This window comes from Aphelocoma coerulescens, chromosome 5 (genome assembly GCF_041296385.1).
Source record: "Aphelocoma coerulescens isolate FSJ_1873_10779 chromosome 5, UR_Acoe_1.0, whole genome shotgun sequence".
Taxonomy (NCBI): Eukaryota; Metazoa; Chordata; class Aves; order Passeriformes; family Corvidae; genus Aphelocoma; species Aphelocoma coerulescens.
The window spans coordinates 50,158,701-50,177,829 of record NC_091019.1 but is presented as its reverse complement, the minus strand read 5'-3'; the positions used below and the strand labels follow the sequence as shown (position 1 = coordinate 50,177,829).

At 34.5% G+C, this 19,129-nt stretch overlaps 1 protein-coding gene across 6 annotated transcripts in view; it reads left to right on the top strand.

Annotated features, from left to right (window-relative positions):
* The window catches only part of EML5 (EMAP like 5), a 111,739-nt gene that overhangs the window by 26,973 nt on the left and 65,637 nt on the right, over positions 1-19,129 (top strand). For all 6 annotated transcript variants that reach the window (XR_011151445.1, XM_069018049.1, XM_069018048.1 and 3 more), the window contains exons 5-13: positions 398-583; positions 7,901-8,036; positions 10,713-10,914; positions 12,010-12,147; positions 12,857-13,113; positions 15,108-15,320; positions 16,218-16,385; positions 17,630-17,736; positions 18,144-18,262. Coding sequence is in view for 5 of the 6 variants with exons in the window: in XM_069018049.1 (XP_068874150.1) it covers positions 398-583; positions 7,901-8,036; positions 10,713-10,914; positions 12,010-12,147; positions 12,857-13,113; positions 15,108-15,320; positions 16,218-16,385; positions 17,630-17,736; positions 18,144-18,262 (1,526 nt within the window). In the remaining variant the exon portion in view is untranslated. The remainder of the gene's footprint in view (positions 1-397; positions 584-7,900; positions 8,037-10,712; positions 10,915-12,009; positions 12,148-12,856; positions 13,114-15,107; positions 15,321-16,217; positions 16,386-17,629; positions 17,737-18,143; positions 18,263-19,129) is intronic.

Here is a 19,129-nt window from a genome sequence, read left to right as displayed (position 1 = left end):
GTGGCATCTTGAAATGTCTAAAGTAACATAAAGTACAAATGCAGCATTTTCAACATGGAAGTTTTATATCAAAGAAAGATAAGCTAATTCTATTATGAAATGTTTTTTGAAAATAACTGAAAATACAAGTGACTCACAAATTATTATTTGAAAGAATATTAGTTTGATTTAATACTGATATCCCAAAATTTGTTCCCAACTAGTCTGTTATGCTGATTTTATGGAAAGATAAAGTTGGTTAATAACATAAAACATTGTTAAACTGGAGAACTGAGGCATGGAAAAGGGGATGAATGGTGATGTATTTCGCAGGCAAGGTGCTTCTCTTTCAGAAATACATATTAAATTATAAGGTATGAGCAAAATAGCCATCTTTCTAAATCACTTTATGTTACAGTTCTGGAGCTTGTGTGGCAATTCATTGACACCAAAACGTGGTGTCTTTGGCAAGACTGGTGATCTCCAGACTATATTGTGCCTCGCCTGTGCTAGGGATGAAGTGACATATTCTGGTGCATTGAATGGAGATATATACGTATGGAAAGGAATCAACCTTGTACGGACAATACAGGGAGCACATGCTGTAAGTATGTCTCTCCAAATAATACTAAATGTTAAGTAGATTTCTGGAAAGCTGGAAAGTGCAATGCAAGATCACCTTGTCTGTGTTCCTAAATGGTTTCAATGATACTCAGTATGTCTTATTTGGATATTTTGCTAGAACAGTATACAGCTTTGAAAAGTGAAGACATCTCAATGAAAGTTTAATAAAAATTTTCTGAAGTGATTGGTAATATCTTCTTTTAATTGAAATGTTTAATATGACTATAAAGTGATTATAATTTTGCCATGTAAGTTTTAATTATATTTTCCATGTTATTTTAAAGCATATGGGTTTGTGATTAAAGTAGGCAGCAAAAGAAACCACTTTGTGGTTTGCAATCTGGTTTGTGCATACTAAACTGTGAAAATCCTCATTACCTCTCATTTGGTAATATGCAGGATTAGACTTCTAATTGTCCAAGTATCACCTTAAAAACAAAGCCAACCAGTTGCTGGCTGGCTTAACCTATGAAGCATGAAACTGCTACAGTCACTTTATGAATCTATATGATTTGCTGGTTGAATGTTAATTTTTTTTTTGAAAAGTGTGTACTATCTTGATAATATTTGAAGTTCCCATATTAACAATTTAACATGGTGTGAAAAAACGAGCATATGAGTTCTGATATTGCAACTTCAAAATACTAGATAAAAATCAGTAACAGTTAATGGTTCTTGCTTGTAAGTATGTGTTTGTTTTAACTGGCATGGTGGGCTGGCTGGCTTGATGTTTGTAACTGAAGTATAAGAGTCACTCTTTGATTTAATCAGCGAGAATGGGGGGGACAAAGCGATGAATGATATGTGTGTGGGAGACATTGCAGTCAGTTGTAGTAAGGAGACTCTTGGTTTACCAAAGGTTTAGAAATGTTCATTCAGGATAATTGCAGCTTGTTGAATGAACTAATAATCTAAAAGTGACTGGACTGCTTTTTCAGAGAGTTGTATAATGTGTATCTGGTTATGAACAAACATAAAGTTATGAAGAACATCTATGTGCGACACATATTCCAGACTATATTTTGCATTTGAGATTTCTTTATATACATAGAACTGTATGTATATATATAAAAAAACCATATAAACACACACAAGCATACTGTCCTGTATGCATGTGTAGAAATATTAAATGTATTCAAGAAGGCCCAAATTATAAATCAGGAAGTACGATATTTATAGTGTTGAGTAATCCCTGATTCTTGCTTTGTAACTTCAGATCCGGTTTTAGTCTTCATAATAAGTGTTCAATAGCATTCTGCTGTTTTCTGTGTTTCCTAAGATGATTGGACATTGCATATGGAGACCTGGATTCCCAGAGGAAGGAGTGCACTTAGTCTCCTGTCGAAAACTGATGCCAAAATAGTCTCCCATCCTGTTGGTACTGTAGGAGACAACTGTCCTGTATATTAACATACTTGGACTATTTAGACTTGCAGCAGTTTATTTCTCAGAATAATGCGGTGCTTTTCAGGTGTTTTAAGTGTGAAATGACACAACTGAAAAAACATAAGATGATGAGAGCTTGTTGCTCCATTCCCTAATGTGCTGTGTCAGTTCTTAGTTGACCATAAGATCAAATTTGAAGTGCAGTGCTCCTTATCATCAGTAACATCAATGGATGGAGCTCAGGTGACCTTGGAGTAGGTCTCATCTAGCCTTCTATTTTTGGCTCTGTCATCTAGGCTCAATGGAACTGTACTTTGCAGTACTGAAAATTAAGTAGGGACACTAGTTCATGTCTTTGTAGTTCTTTTTTACAAGAGATTAGAGTCACTACAAATATCACCAATTTCAGGGGGAAAAAAACCCAATAAAATACAGAAACTTATTTCCAACAAAATGAAACCTTGTTTTTTCAATAAAAAATTACCTCAAAGGATAATATCGACAGACTCCTCTAAGCCCAACATATGGAAACTTGGAATGACAGTGTCTCTTCAGCCATACTAAAATATTATAATGCTATTTTATGGCTACTTAATAAATTAATGGACTTAATTTTATAAATTATAAGTGATACCCTTCTTGTCCGAAGAAAATGCAAGTGTAAGTAACAAGATTTATGGTGTACATGTATTGTTGAAGGAAAAGTGTGCACGTAGTAGGGTATTGATATGAATTTCTCTTTAGTATGCTAGTGTTGGAATTGTTATACCTGCATACCTGTTTATCATGCTGCATCATTACTCCTCAACACGATTGAGGTAAACTGTAATCTTATCGAAGGAAGACATGTCTCATTATTTGCATAAATACCATTCTTTTCTTGCAGCATAAACAGTAGATATTTGAGATACTGGAAAACATTTTCTAAAGCACAATAGTGATGTGGAGAAATAGTCCAGCCCCAGATTTATAACATTATTACTAAGACATTGTCTGCATTAATATAGAAAACATTTTCTTTTCAAAGGTTGGTTCTCTTTGTTGTGATTGCCGAAGCTGAAAAGACATTTTTCTTTTTAAAAATGGTTCAATGAGAAAAATAAACCATACTCTCCCAGCATGAGCAACCAAGGAAACAGATAGCAACTTTAACACTAACAAGCAAAATAAGAATTCTTAATTCAGATAGATTATCTGTTTTCTGTCACAGCAATACTAAGAACTGTAGAGAGAGGAAAGTAGTTTCCTGCCGATTCCTATCTGAGTTTGAGTAGAAACAAAAAGTTGAAAGCAAATAGGTTGAGGTGACTGGAGAATTAGTTGGAAGAGGATTAGTGAGTTCACTTAATATAGAAGTAGGAATGAAAAATAGGAAAAGATGGAAATGAGCAGAGTTTAGGAGTAAAAACACGGAGTTCATGTGCAGGGAATGATTGATAGCAATGGGAAACTCCAATTCTAGATTTGCCTCCTAAATAATAAACCTAATAATGAAAATTTTAAAAGGGAGAAAGAAAACAATAACATGAAAGCATGTGTAAATTCATTGGCAATGGTAATACTCCATGAGGTTATTTGTAGGCAATGCATCTGCAATGCAGTTTATAAACTGGCAAGTTAATAAATACCTTGACTAGGAAAAAAAATAATCTTTTAATAGATGCATCATTTGTGTACCAGTGCAAAGAACAGATGATAGAATCTTCCACTTATCACCTCATGTGTTCTAAATTCAAGGTAGTCCATGACTATTAATATGTAGATACACAAGATGTTACTTGGATATTAAAACAAAATTATATGCTTATTTAAAACCACTGTATGTTTTAAAGATTCTTGTGTGCTATGCTTTTGCCTTGCATAGTAAATGTACATAAGATGCTTTCTCAGCAGATGAATAATTAATTTTGAGATAGTCTTTCAGAGGTACACATTAAAGTTGTGTGGATTGATGTCAGAAACTGAGGTTAAATAACAAGCTTGAGGTTAAATAACAGGCACTCTGTTAAAACTATTGCATGCCTATGTCAGTTGGCTGGATACTAATTAAATATAGATGGAAACAATATAATGAACTTAAATGAATGGTTTTAAGCTGGTATCATGTACCAACACATTAAGTCATGCATTATTTTCTCCTGCTGCTTAGACTAGTCAGTGGTTTCAAAGGTAACTGTCTACTTCTTTTAGAGGTGTATAGACAACTACTTTAAATTTTTATAGTAGTATGCACATTCTTAAACTGCTTTATGGATGATTTGTTAGACAGGAAGATCACATTTCACAGTAGTGTCTCTCCAGTATAAACTCACTGACACCTATTTTATATGTTTGCAATCCATTTCCCTACTGTGCAGTGTACAGTGGGAGAGACAATGTCTCAGAGTAAGTGCCCAACATATGTGTTGCTTTGCATGCTTTACATATGTCTGCATCCTGCAGTGTGTCTGGGAGTAAAAAGGAGGCTCTGGAGTTCTTTCTGTATTGGTATAGTGTCTCTGTTCCCATGTTGCTCAGTAGTAGTCAGTTGCTTCTGAAGTTTCCGTATGATCTTCCAAGTTTGGTCCTAATTATAGCTAACTGCAGTCATCATGTGTTTTAGGAATTGCATAGTCAGAGTGGTGGATTTTATACAAACAACTGCATTTAGAAAAATTGACACCTGATTTTTGTCCGTTGGGGGCAAGATAGGTCCAGCAGCAATAGAAAACCAGAAACTGCCTCAGTATTGGAAACCTTTTGGATTCAAGTAGTGGCTAAGTATTTATGCAGGAGGGATCATCTTTGTCAATCTTTTCAAAACTTCTCCAGCTTTCAACTATTTCTGGTAGATCTGGGCATTTATTTTTTTAGTTGCACTCATTCAACTCGGAGGGTTTTTTTTAATTTGAGGGAACACAGATGTGATACCAGCTGGTTATGTTGGAAAAACAGGAAATATTCAGCATTCTGAGAAAACTGCTGATCAATTTGAGATTATTTCCAGAATTTTCATGTTCATTAGGAAATGCAATAAAAAAATTTGTAAAAGAAGAATGCAGTCTATATGTCAGGCTTCATAACTTTTAAGATGGAAGTCTTTGATCTACGCCTTGTATTTTCATTCAGAAGCGCGGTCTTTGTGGCTCACATTCAGTTGGATCTAACAAAGTTAGTGCGTCTGTCTCTCATTACTGCTAGGGGGTTTTTGACCATCAAGAATCAAATTATCTTAATGAAAGTTTCAGGCTGAAGGATTAAAGAAGCATGAAGACTCCAAAGTTGATTTGCATTAACAATCTTGACAGTTTTTAAAAGGAAGGATTTAGTGGAGGATTTACTGGCCAAGCTACCCCAGTAAAGAATCTGTCTTTTCCCCATTAAGTGTGAGTCTAACAATTACATGAAATGTGGCAAAGCTCATCTTTTTCCATTAGTTACTTACAGTCCCCATTAATGAGGGACATTTTATAGTTTTCATCTCATTCTCTTATTCCAGTGGCACAAAGACTGAAATGAGAATGTCCTATTGCATTTCAAGAGATTGAGCAAGCACATCTGCCAAATCTCCTTGCAACCAGTATGTCCTTTTCAAGATAAGGATATTCTGTGGAATGGTAAACAGATTAATGCTGGATCCACTTGATCTTATCTACAGAGCATTCCACCAGCTCCCACATTGCCAAATATCTGATTTTTTTTAAAATTTTGACTAATTAAATAATGGATTTTGGAAAGAGTTAATTAGAGAAAAGAAAATAATTTTATTATCAAGATTGAATTCTAAAAAGAGCTTTAAAAGACTTAAACTTGGGCAGAATTCAGCATATGCTACAAAATGAGCTGAAATTCCTCTAGACTTTATTATTCCATGGCACTAGAATCATAGAATCATTAAGATTGGAAAAGGCCTTCAAGATCGTCGAGTCCAACTGTTAACCGCACAGTGCTGTGTTCGCCACTAAATCCTATCCACAAGTGCCACATCCACCTGTTTTTGAACGCTTCCAGGGATTATCCCTCTAGGACTTCCCTGGGCAGCCTGTTCCAATCCCTGGGCAACCTTTTCAGTGAAGAAATATTTACTAGTATCCAATCTAAACCTTCCCCAGTGCAACTTGAGGCCATTTCCTCTCATCCTATCACTTGTTACCTGGAAGAAGAGACTGACACTCACCTGGCTACAGCCTCCTATCAGGCAGTTGTAGACAGTGATAAGGTCTCCCCTGAGCCTCCTCTTCTCCAGGCTAAACAACTCCGCTCCCTCAGCTTCTCCTCATAAGACTTCTTCTCACAATATTAAAGGTTAATGCAGTAAAACAGACAGGCACACATGGAGAGAAACAAATACAGTTTGCGTTGTATTCTCGAAAACCCCTAGGCTCCTAAGGAAACAGAAGGAGGATTTTCAGGATGTTAGAGATGATGAGAGTTAGCCTTCTAATCTGCTTATGACTTAAAAATTCCACTACATTTTTGTTTAGACATGTACTGCTCCTGAACTTGTGGCCTGTCATAAAAGACTCTTTCTTGAGAATGGACATGACATGCCAAAATATGTGAGTTCTGTTACCCTAGTCTTTCAGTTTTGATTGTCATTTGACATTCTAGTGGGCTTCTTTTCTTTTTTTTTTTTGTGAAAGCTGAGATATTTCTTTCTTCTTAACTTGAAAAATTATATCCTTGTTACCTGATGCTAGAGAAGTAAACATAATCCGTATTTCATTATGACCAGTCCATTATGGTATTTTTCTTAGTTGTAATTTAAGAAGAAAAGACGTACTGGTAGGAGAGAATAGTCAAGAGTACCCTGGAATTCTCACAAGACATACTGAATTTGTTCTGTGAGTGTACAGCTTTCTTTTCCCCCCAAAGCCAACCTCTGCTTTGCAAATTGCTTTCATCTTTGGGGTTAATGTGCTTCATTACTATAAAACATGGACCCTTATCCAAAGAAATTGTTGGAACTTTAAATTTACTTCTTTACAAAACTGAAATTTCAGATCAATATTATAGAAAATGTATGTATATTATTGGCTGTTCTACTCCCTTTTGGACAGGAGTTAGAGACAGATTTTCTCTTCCATTGTTTCTAATGCTCTCTTCTTTACTTTTGTCATAGCTGAATATTACATACTTTAAATAAATATAGAGGAATTTTTTTAACTTCTCATAGGCTTATCATCTAAAGTTGCCCTTTCAGTAGCTTTGCTTACTGAAATGTGTGAGTTATTTCTGAACATAAGACTACTGAGTTGTGGAGGTAATTAAAAAACCCCAATAGTGTGTATGCTATTTATATGTATTATGTTAAATCAAGTACAGTGGCTATAGTATCTTTATTTTAATACTACATATATCATCCTTGCCTCTTTGTTATTCTGAAGAAAACCTGTATCAAGTGAGTTGAAGAAAATGAGTTAGGTTTTGTTTCTTGATGTTGGCCTTTAAAATAAGAGCTTATATTCATTTTTCAATGGTGTAGCATAATCATTGTTTTTCTTATGTTTTATTTCTAAACTTAAATTTTAAATCAATCTTCCTTGGTTTAAAATATAAAAAAATCCCAGATGTTTTCTGCATTGTTGTATAGCAGCTGAGTAATAGCAACAAAGGCCCTAAACCAAGCCTAACAGAGATCATGGGGACTCTTCATGCTGACATTATTATTAGAGTTGGAGCAGGTCCTACGGCAAGAGGATATGAAACTTAGCTCTTTCTAGGGATAAGAAGCAGCATCACTATGATGATGATCATCAGAATGAAAGCATTCTTGCAGCAATTCTCTTCCTGTTTATCACTTATTGTTAGTTCTGCTTGTTTTGAGTTTGTTTCCATTTCTGACTCTCTTGTATTTGAAGCTTGTATTAGTTGCATACTGGTTTTCTCTAATCTGTCTATGTTGTTAAAAATAACCTTCTTCTCTCTTTAGGCAGGAATTTTCAGCATGAATGCGTGTGAAGAGGGGTTTGCCACTGGTGGCAGAGATGGCTGTGTTCGCTTGTGGGACTTAAATTTTAAACCAATTACTGTGATTGATCTCAGGGAAACAGACCAGGGGTACAAAGGTAAAGAGAAGTTTGTTGCTTTCAATATACCAATAAGATAGGAAATTTATCAGTGTTTTGAGCAAGAAAAGACTTTACAATCCAAAAGCGTTGTTTTATGTATGTTACTATGAACTATTTGCTAGAAATATGGTAGATCATATGCACTAGTATGAAGGTCACAGTTACTGTTACAAAAAAAACCACATATGATGATGTACACACAGATTTAATTTTTATGCACATTGTTTTTAGAGCACAGCAGTTTTTAACAGGGAACAGTAATGCTGTAAGAGAACTTGAAAGAGACAGTGAGATCAAATTTCATTTGCTACTTATCCAAATTTTCATTGAAACTATTTGGATGTTATCTACAGTTTTGTGGAACTTAGAACACTGCTTACGTGTAACTATGACTTCAGTTACAGTTCATGTCATGCTAAAATTTTACATAGAGTGTTCCAGATATTGTTGCTGTAATGGTTTAGGATAAGAATACAAACATATATACTGAAGCACTACTGTCACTTACAATATTGCTTTTGTTGGCACTTGGTTTTCTTTGCCCCCAGTCACTTTTGTTATTTTCTAATATCTTGCCAAGAATTTGAAAATGTGCTAGAATGTCTGATAGCAATCAGATACTCAGGGTCAATACGTAACTGATTCCAAGTGAAGTCTTTGTATGCTGTAATTGACGTGGCATTCCCACCAAGATTGTGAAGTATTGTGACAAGATGAAATACGTTTAATTTTAAACATGCCCTGCAGTAGGGTGGCTCTGTTTTAAATTTAAATTTACTCAGCTACTGCTTCACAGTTCTGATGCACGTAGCTGAAAGCTGTTTCATTCCCTGTTTCATTCTTTCAAACTTGTTCTCCACTCCAGTTTATCTCCTTTACTTTTGATGTAACAGACTCATACTATAAACTTTTGCCTTGCCAAATGCCCATGACAGAGCAAGTAGATTTTTAAAAAATCTTATCTTGAATAAAATGAGTTTCCTGAATTTTTTCCTTCATTCCTTTTTTCGTATATACTTTTGAGGACTGCCTTTATGACCTGTCCTCTTGCTCATTTTCTTAATTGCGCTTTCTGCTAATAGCTTACCTCTTGGTATACTCTCTATTTATCCTCCAAGTAGTTACAATCTATTTCAAAATGTCTATGTCCACCTCAAGAAGTTCCAAATTACTGAAACAGGTGTCTTAATCACCCTTCATCAAATTTCTGGTTAGTTGTTTCTTTATTTTTAAAGCATTGTAGAGAGTATAGCCGTATCGTGTCTAAATTATAGGACTGAATGGTAAGGTGCTTATATTCAGCAGTACAATCAATAGATCAAATCTATAAAGCAAGAGAGATGCTGTGGGGGGTTTGAGTAGAACAGCAGATGTGCATTTTGAGGGGTGTTTGAGGGGCATTAGCTCTAGTCTGGTTCAGTAGACTGAGCGCTGCATTGCAGTTGGAGTGCACTCAGTGGACTCTTGGAGCACATTGTTTTGCTCCATGTGCAGGGAGTTCTTTATTTGTGCATTTGAAGGCTACCTTGTAATGCAAAGCATGTTAAGTAGGCACAATCAGGAGCTTTGCTTTGAGAGCTAGCTTTGTCAGAATGAAAACATTCGTGCAGATGCATCAGACTGGCCCGTTAACCCACCATTCTCTGTTTGGAGTCATGCCGGTTTTTTCCAATGTAAAATTAATAACATTGGGCTGTTCTTTTCTGTCTACATGGATAAAAATATTTTTCAAAAGCACATCAACCTAGACCACCACAATATTCCTTTCTTTTATCTGATAGATATAATTTTGTCTCCCATATTAATCCAGAGTAGTTTTTCAAAGTTATTTCTGAGCTATTCTCCACAGAAGTCATTGTTTAGGCAAAGTGAGTTAAATTAGGCATTTCTACCATCCGGTTACATAAATTTCAAATTGGCAACACTGAGTTGCATTACCCAAATGTAAAAAATACAGCCTGTTTTAAAAGGTGCATGTTTCTAAGACTGGCTTCTCAGTGTAAACTCTCCTAGTTTACATGTTATTATTCCCAACCTTATCTACAAACAAAGCCTGTGAATGCTTACTTCCTCTGTAAGCCTAAAAACTAATTCAGTTGTTAGGAATGCATGTTAAATTCCATCATGAATCTTTCTCACCTCTCTATAAGTTGTTTCAATTTGATTTATTGTTATTTTTTATTTAGTAGGAAAAAATAATTCTATATACTATTGAGATGTTAAAAAGAATTGGGCTGTATGACTGTCTTACATATAATGCTTGTTCCACTGATGCTTCTGTCAGCATATATAATTTAGGTTCACCTACCTAGTACTAAGGTCCATGGTTTCATCAGAAATGGTAGTTTTTATTCTTTGCTACCTTTGTTGTAATGTAAAGATACTAAGGGCATAATTTCAGCTTCAAATGTCAGTACTGTATTTGTCCTCTATTAAAACCAGACTCATGTTTAATTTTAGAAATTTTTTAATACTAAGCTTAAAAAGTTTATGTTCCACGGGTATAATAGTATGCCACTATCTATGAAATAGAGTAAAAGAAGTAAATCCAGGAATAAGAGAAGGTATATGGATACTTCTTGACATTTTCTTGCTTTTATGCTTTGTCATTTGCTACTTTACCTTTGTTTTACAAGTTCTGAGGATGTCTCTCAGTAACAATCTCTTCTACAGGTCTCTCTGTAAGAAGTGTTTGCTGGAGAGGAGACCATATACTCGTTGGGACACAAGATAGTGAAATTTTTGAAATTGTGGTGCATGAGCGTAATAAGCCTTTCCTGATAATGCAGGGGCACTGTGAAGGAGAGCTGTGGGCTTTGGCTGTCCATCCTACAAAGCCCCTGGCCATGACTGGAAGCGATGATCGATCAGTCAGGTTAAATTTTGTTTCTTTGTTAAATTGCATACAGTTTTATACAATCAACTCATTTTGTAGGTAGCCTAATTGAAATGTATACATTTTAAAGGTATTAAAATGTGGCATTGATGTACTTCCATAGTTAAGTTATGCAGGGAATTAGTGTTCTCCAGTAGTAAAATACAGTGGAAGTATATATTTCCCAAAACCTCCCATGTATGGAATTTGGAAACACTTCATTTAGGCTAACATTGAGCACTCATGTTTGAGTATCCTTTAAGTCTTTTCTTTTCAGGAGTTATGTTAAGCATGCACAGCTTGTGATGAAAAAATTATGATAAAAGCATGCACATTTAGCTCCTACCATATTTACTTTTTCAAGTGCTGGAAATTAGCTTTTAATGTGTGAATTTCATCAAACCTCGTGCATGCATTGTAAACAGAATATAAAGGCTCAGAAAGCCCAAACAATTACTTCCTTTTACATGTTCATTTCTATTTTTTTGGGTCAAAACCACCTTTACTTTCTTTTAAGTTAAATGTGTTGGCATTTTTGTTAAATATCTCAAGTGTAACACACTTAAGCAAATCAGTAATTCAATTATTAATATTGAAATAATGCTCTCAAATTCCAGATATGTTTTGTAAATAATAGATGTAATCTACCTTGTTGTAAAAACATACATATTATAATATTATTAGCTAAAAGGAGTTATCAAGAATGACTTTTTAATAGGAAAAAGCTGTTTATACTGATCAAAGTCTTTAATTGTTATTTAATGTTTTTGACTAAAATGATCAGAAAAACAGTGGAATTTTTGCAGGAGTGGTCTAAAAGTATATATTGTTATATGCTATCATTTTTTATATTCAGAAAATCAAAATTAACCTGTTCCCATGTTTTCCCACTAGAGATGTTCCTGCCTCTTAAAATATAAGAATATTTCTTGCTGTATGCAAAATTCACACTTATGTCTTAGATTTTCCCTGTGGAAAGTTATTTTAAAATAGGACACTTCTGTGTCCATCATGGTGCAGAAATTGTGGCCTTCATTTTACCTGTTACAAAGCTGCACACCCCTTTTTACATTTCAAATAATTACTTTGGTTTAGAATTTGGAGTTTAATAGACCATGCTCTGATTGCCCGGTGCAACATGGAAGAACCCATTCGCTGTGCCGCGGTTAGTACTGATGGAATCCATCTTGCTCTTGGAATGAAGGATGGCTCTTTCACTGTGCTTCGGGTCAGGTATGGTACAAAAATTAAAAATAGATATGTTATTAATATATTGATACTCCTGTGGCCATGCAGGCGATCACATGTGTTTTTGTTTTAAATTGCAGAGGGTGCTCAGATTTTTTTAATGTATGCTTCATATGTTCATGCTGATCTGTAACAACCCATTTGAAAAAGTATATTGGTCTATTTGCAGAGAGTGGCAGTGTTCTAGGAAATGTTTTTCCTTAGGTTTTAGATTTATTAATTATCCTTGAATTACTAAGAAAAAAATTGTCATTACTTGGTAAATTGTTTCCATGTGTTGGAATTCTGCTGTCAGCACATAGTGCATACAAAACCAGTGCTGCCTTGTGCTGCTGTGATCCCACAGTTTTAAAGGGAAAATGAGATCCGTGTCTCACGTCAGTGAAGTTTCCTTCCCCGGGAGGAATAAAGATCTCATAATCTACCTGATGAAATTTTCTTGTGGACCCAGTTTGAACAGTTCCTTTTGTTCACTGTCCCTCAGCCCAGTGAAGCACCTTCTTGTGTCACTGTTTCTTTATCTTTTTTCTCCACGAAGCCCATACCAACTCTAAAAAACAGCAGTGTTGTGTTTGCACACAGCATAGTTAAGTTCAATATATGATTTCACAATCTTGTTCGTTTTTTAGACTGGGAACTTGACAGTGTGATGAGGCTCTTCTCTACTTATGACATGCTTTCTTTCATACTACAGAGATATGACTGAGGTTGTTCATATCAAAGACAGGAAAGAAGCTATTCATGAACTCAAATATTCTCCAGATGGGAATTTCCTAGCTGTTGGTTCCAATGACAGCTCTGTGGATATATATGGTGTTGTTCAGCGATACAAGAAAGTTGGGGAATGTGTTGGATCCTTAAGCTTCATCACACATATGGATTGGTCTTCAGACAGTAAATACTTACAGACCAATGATGGCAATGGAAAGAGACTTTTTTACAGAATGCCAAGTAAGATTCTGAGTTGCCTTAATGATATTTGTTACTTATCACAGAAATAATGTATAGTGGTTCTGTAAAAAAAGTCAAATGTAAATCCTGGTTCAAAGCATGGGGGTATAGAGAAAGTTTTTTCATAAAACTTTTTTCATAACATAATACTTTTTTCATAAAAGTATTTGCCACATTTTAGTAAGTACAGCATTTTTCTGGCAAAGTTACTGGAATATTTTTATCCTTCTGTGTTGACTCTTCTTTCCAATGCATCTTTTCATACTAGGGATGCTGACTAATTATTTATTTCTCAGAAATAAATTTTTGCTCCAACTTTTTAAAAAAGAATTAAAATGAAGCTTTTAAATTAAATTTTGCAATAGCTTAATAGCTTTGTACTTCTGGAGCTTGAATTTTAAATGAATTATCATTTGATTGCGCTGCATGGTTTTTTAAATATGTGGAAAAATCTGTACATTGAAGCTCAGAAGAGGCATTTGGTTTTCTAGAACAGTTTTTGTGGCAGACTGAGGAATTCATCTTAAAAGAGCTTTTCCAGTGAGGAACTTCATGGCAACGCCATTATTGCGAGTGTTTTCAAGACAATTATTTTGAAAACTTAACTGAGCTGTCCCATACTCTTGAAATAATTTCTGTCAAAGTAGTTTCCTCTGTAGGGTACCTATGCACCTATGATCTTAAAGCTTGAAATTTAAGTAGTCCTTATTAGAATATGCCAGTGGCAGTATTTATCACAAGGCTTGACTTCTATTTGTTGCACACACTCTTTACATAGTACCATTCTGTATTCTTCCCAGTCATCTTAGTAGTATTTGTATTTGTAGTAACTGTGTATTATCACTGCTTTTTATATTGTCCTTTCATTGCTATACAAGATTTATGCTTTGCACTGTACATTATTCAGAGATCCTTGGAGCTTTTTATGCCTCTCTGCTGAAGCATCTAATTCATTCTATGCACAAGTTTGTTTCTGTGCACTGAATGTGACAGAAGACGTGTAAGAAAATATAGTGAGAATTTAATTAGACAGTAACAAATACACACAGGAGGAGTGATTTGAAGTTAAAGAGACAGCTTTCAGCCTGGAGTTCTTTGTGTGTTAGAATGTGGGATTGTGAAACCTTGCTTATGAAAAAAGTTTAGCAAAGTCAGTGGAGTTAGAGGAATCTCCTAAATATTTCAAAATAATTAACGAATTGTGTAACAACTGAAATTCCACTATGAGATAAGGAACTTAGAGTTGTCTGGTACAAGATCTTCAGGACTTAGTTATAGATACAACCAGTATTGGTAATCATTGTTTACATGGATTTAGTGATTGAAAGGCTGAGAAGTGAATTGCTGTCCTGCTCACCTTCTGCAGGTGTGTGTGCAGTCTGACTCACAGCTTTTACATTTGCTTGCACCATTCTTGCATTGCTCCAGCCCTTGGCTTCTGGCCTTTCCAGAAGACAAGTATTTATTAAATGGGCCTTTGGTCTGACTCAGTTCCTCAGCTCTTACTTTGTGGGGTTGGATCAGTCTCATTACAGATAGAGCTGGTGTGAAATAATGTAACAAGGATCTAAGCACAAAATTGGCATTTTTAGTAATTTACGGTAGCCAGATATGAGTTCTTCAGTTCTTGCTCTAAGAATCTAAATCCAAGTTTCTAGAATCATTCAGCAACAGAATTTTTTATGGACTTTAGCTTAGAATGATTGTATCTATTTTTGATAAACATTTTAAAAAATAACAGAGCCTCAAGCAGATACCAAGAAATAATAAAAACTATGAAGTACCAAACCTATGATCTTCTGTTAAATAGTCTTGAGAAGCCTTATTACTAATACTGTTGGTCATATTATGGAATACTAGATCAGGACAGTTTCAGAAGTCAGTTTTTAATTCTGTTGCACTTGGATCAATTTTTAGATAATTTTTTTTAAATGTTAGATTTTTTAGAATTGCGTAAGTGAATATTGAAAAATGGCTCTTTATTTTTTGCTTAGGTGGAAAAGAAGTAACAAACAAGGAGGAATTGAAGGGCATTCAGTGGGCATCATGGACCTGTGTTTCTGGTGTTGAAGTTAATGGAATCTGGCCCAAATATTCAGATATAAATGATATAAATTCTGTGGATGCGAATTTTATTGGGCAAGTTATGGTTACAGCTGATGATTATGGAATAGTAAAGCTCTTTCGATACCCATGTCTAAGAAAAGGTAAAATTTTTGCCTTTAAAATTCAATTATACTTGTATTTTTTAATTGTGGCTATTCAAGGAAAATGTATTGAAAAGGTTTTTAATATCACTTTTTGCAAAAAGAGTTTTAAAAAATGGGGCAATATCAGTCTGTAAAAACACAACGCCAAGAACATTTCTTTAAGTACATAAAGCTTGAAGACATATCCTAAGGCTCATCCCTGCAGTTGTAGCCAGCATTAAGAGTGAATGGTGGCTAGAATGAAGTTCTTCAAATGGCTCTGAAACAATGAAGCCTTTCTGGTCTAAAAAGATATCTTTATAATGGAGTGCCGTTAGGAACTTCAGCAACTTATCCAATGACTGTATTGTAATTATGTAGCAGTGAAAACCTTAACTTGATGTAGCTGTACTACTACTACCCATTCTGCTGCTAAACGTGGGAGGAGATGAATTGCCAGAAGCGCTTAGCACTCAGATTGTACAGTGGGAACCCGTGCTACAAGCATGTATATGGGGGTGTTTTCACAGACCTAAATATACATGATTTAAATAACTATATTTTCTCAAAATAGAAGTAATAATTATAAAAATCTTGGTTTGTAAAAAGTAAAATTAATACAGTGAAATTTAAAAAATTTCTAGTACACCTCAATACAGCGTTATCATATGTCTTGTGTTCTTGTTTTTAACTTCATGAAGTTACTGTATTTTAGAACTTAAAAATGTATCTTATACACAGATTAAAATTTGCAAAAACTGCAAAAAGTTGTTGCTGTTGATTAAAATACCGATACTATTTTAAATATCTTTATTAAACACTACTTTTTCAATGGGTTCCTTAATATGATTTTCTGAGGTGCTTCTGAAACATTTCTTTCACAAATATTGAGAGAGAATTTTATTTTTGTTCTAGGAGCAAAGTTTAAAAAATATCTTGGTCATTCTGCTCATGTGACAAACGTCAGATGGTCGCATGACCACCAGTGGGTTGTTTCCATTGGGGGAGCTGATCATTCTGTCTTTCAGTGGAAGTTTGTCCCTGACCGCAAGTTGAAGGACACTCTTCATATAGCACCCCAAGGTAAGTAGCTAACTAAAAAGAACACCAGCAAAAGGGTGGAAGTTGGGGAGGCTAAAAGAGAAGTAAAATTCTTAGATGCAGGTATTGAAATAAATGTTCAAAATTGTCAGTCTGCTCAATTACAACCGTTGTTGTTCTTTAAACTTTGCAGGTGTCTGAAGCACCTGATAGAGTTGTCTAATACTTGCCAGTACCCTGTGTGTTCAGGCTAGTAAGAGCATGAAAAAACCTTCACTGCTGTGTTTCCTTTGCAAAGGAAAATTTTAAAAGTTCAGATCACAGATACGAATTTCTGAATTCTGTATATATCATCCTTTACTAAATTGACAACAACTGGATGCTTAGGTGTCACTGGAAAAATAGATTTTTTATACTAATTTGATTAAAATTTTGAAGTACTTAGGTGATAATTTAAGTATTATAACTGATTATTTAATTTTTTTTTTTAAAGGAGAATGTAGATGTTTAATGTTTGGGAAAAAATGAAGATCATGTTTCCACTAGTGACTAATACAGCAGTTATTGTCATGAGTTTCCTAAAATCAAAACAGTTAAATGAGTGCCTCCCTTGGAAATTCCTAAAGGAATTTAGAGAATCCTTTGGGGAAATAAGCGTATAGGGTTACAATAAAATAGGCTGTTTCACCATTTAATTGCTCAGATCAGATGAATATGTATCAGTGTGGATCCAGCAAACAGGTGAGTACAGATGCAGTGCTGAACTTGTCAGTGACAAATGCAGAAGGAGATAATGTTAGGCTCTTCCTACATGTCAAACTATACATGACTACCTTTTTTCTCTGCAGTCACAAAAAATTTTGCCCCTTTCTTCCCATCTATAATTTTTTCCCTCCTCCCTAACCTACCTGAAGAATTTTTACTCTCATCAGTGGCTGAGTTTAACATAAGTTTCTCTTTGGACCCTTTGTTAAGGTTGTGCAAGTCTTAGTTTCTGCTCTGTACTCATTATTTCATTCTCTTCTTTTTTCCTTTCCTCCTAACGTTAAAGTTGATGAAACAATTTTAGTTAATGAAAACTAACTCACTTCAACACCCAGAATTATCATATTTATGGCTTATTTCTTATGTAGCAGCAGAATTGTTCCTGTCTATTATTAGCAGTTTATGTTGTGGTTAATATAAGCACTGATTATCAAATCAGAAACTTTAACCGGTTACTTTAAACACTTTCTGGCTTGTAATTTGGGTTGATTAAGTCTTTATTTCTGTTTTCTTGGTGACAGAGAGTCTGGTTGATTCTAATAGTGATGAATCAGATTCAGATCAGTCTGATGTTCCAGAGCTGGACTCTGAAATTGAACAAGAGACGCAGATCACCTATCGTCGACAGGTAAAGGCTTTAGTTTTAATGGCAGTTGGAAGCTTCCCAGGATTTAAGTTGCTTGTTTATGAAGACTTGAAATCTCAAAACTGGAGACACTGCATGGGAACTGACCAAAACCTTTAGAATTTTTGTTTACCTGATGCATTCAAAAGATCAAAGTTATTAAAATATAATGATTAATTAATAATTGCAAGTAAAATATTAATTAATATTAACAGGGAGAAAAATTATTACATGTATTCCTAGAATGCAATTTAAAACCAAACTGCGGTATACAATCACTGGCTACAGATATTGGAAGGTTTCTTTCAATTATGTCAGAATAACATTTTCTTGAGTGATAACTGTGGCTGAATTCTCAGAAACGTTTTTCTGATGAGTCTTTTAATTTTTAAGTATGCTTTTTCTTAAAGGTTTACAAAGAAGATCTACCTCAACTTAAAGAGCAATGCAAAGAAAAAAGAAAAAGTGCAGCTTCTAAGAGACGTGAGCGAGCTCCAGGGAACAGTATAAGACTACATTTTGTTCATGGGTATGCAAACTAGGATTCTTTAAAATATACAAGCAGACTGTTTGATTTTGTAGACTGGTATTTGTAATTCAATAATCTGATTGAAGGCTTTTGACTTTCTGTTGCTTTATGATTTACTAATTTTATTTATATCTGTAGAAATAAATTTACACTAAATGAATAGAAAGCTTTGATGCCAACATACTAATTCTACACATGAATTCTGAAATGAATCTACACTGAAACTTTACCTGGTACTTATTGCTTGAATACAGGTGACTAAATAAAGTATTCAGTAGTCTCACCCATACTTTTCAGTATCTGGAAGGCAATAGTTCTCTTTTGTGTTTTATTTTGATAGCTGAAACAGAAACTTTGTGTAGTTGAAGATGAATGGGTTCTGTACAAATTGGTGTTTCTAGCAGTGATTTATTAAAAGTATAAACTGTTTGTACCTAGTCTGAAACAACTCACATGTTCCTCTGTTAGCTTAGGAATTAAATGTAATTCTTAATAGGTCTTTTAAGTTTGTTAAAAATGAATTTATTCTCTTTTTGATGCTAATTTGAGTAGCAGAATGACTTTCAGATAGATCCTTGAAATCTTACAATTTCATCTTTAGGATTATTAGTCTCCCATAACTCTTCATAAGTGGAGAATTTTTATCAGAACTAAGATGTGGTGTTTTAAAACAAACTGGTACTATATGTTACTGCATTAGAATAATGATCAGAAATGTAAATTCTCTTGATACAAAGCAAAACCAAAGCCTTTATTTAATTAGGACATTGCCTATCAAGTTTTCCTTTCAAAAGATATCTCTTTGCAGGAATACAGCTTCTTTTCAGACATAACTAAATACACTGAGAAGTTACTGATACTGTTTGT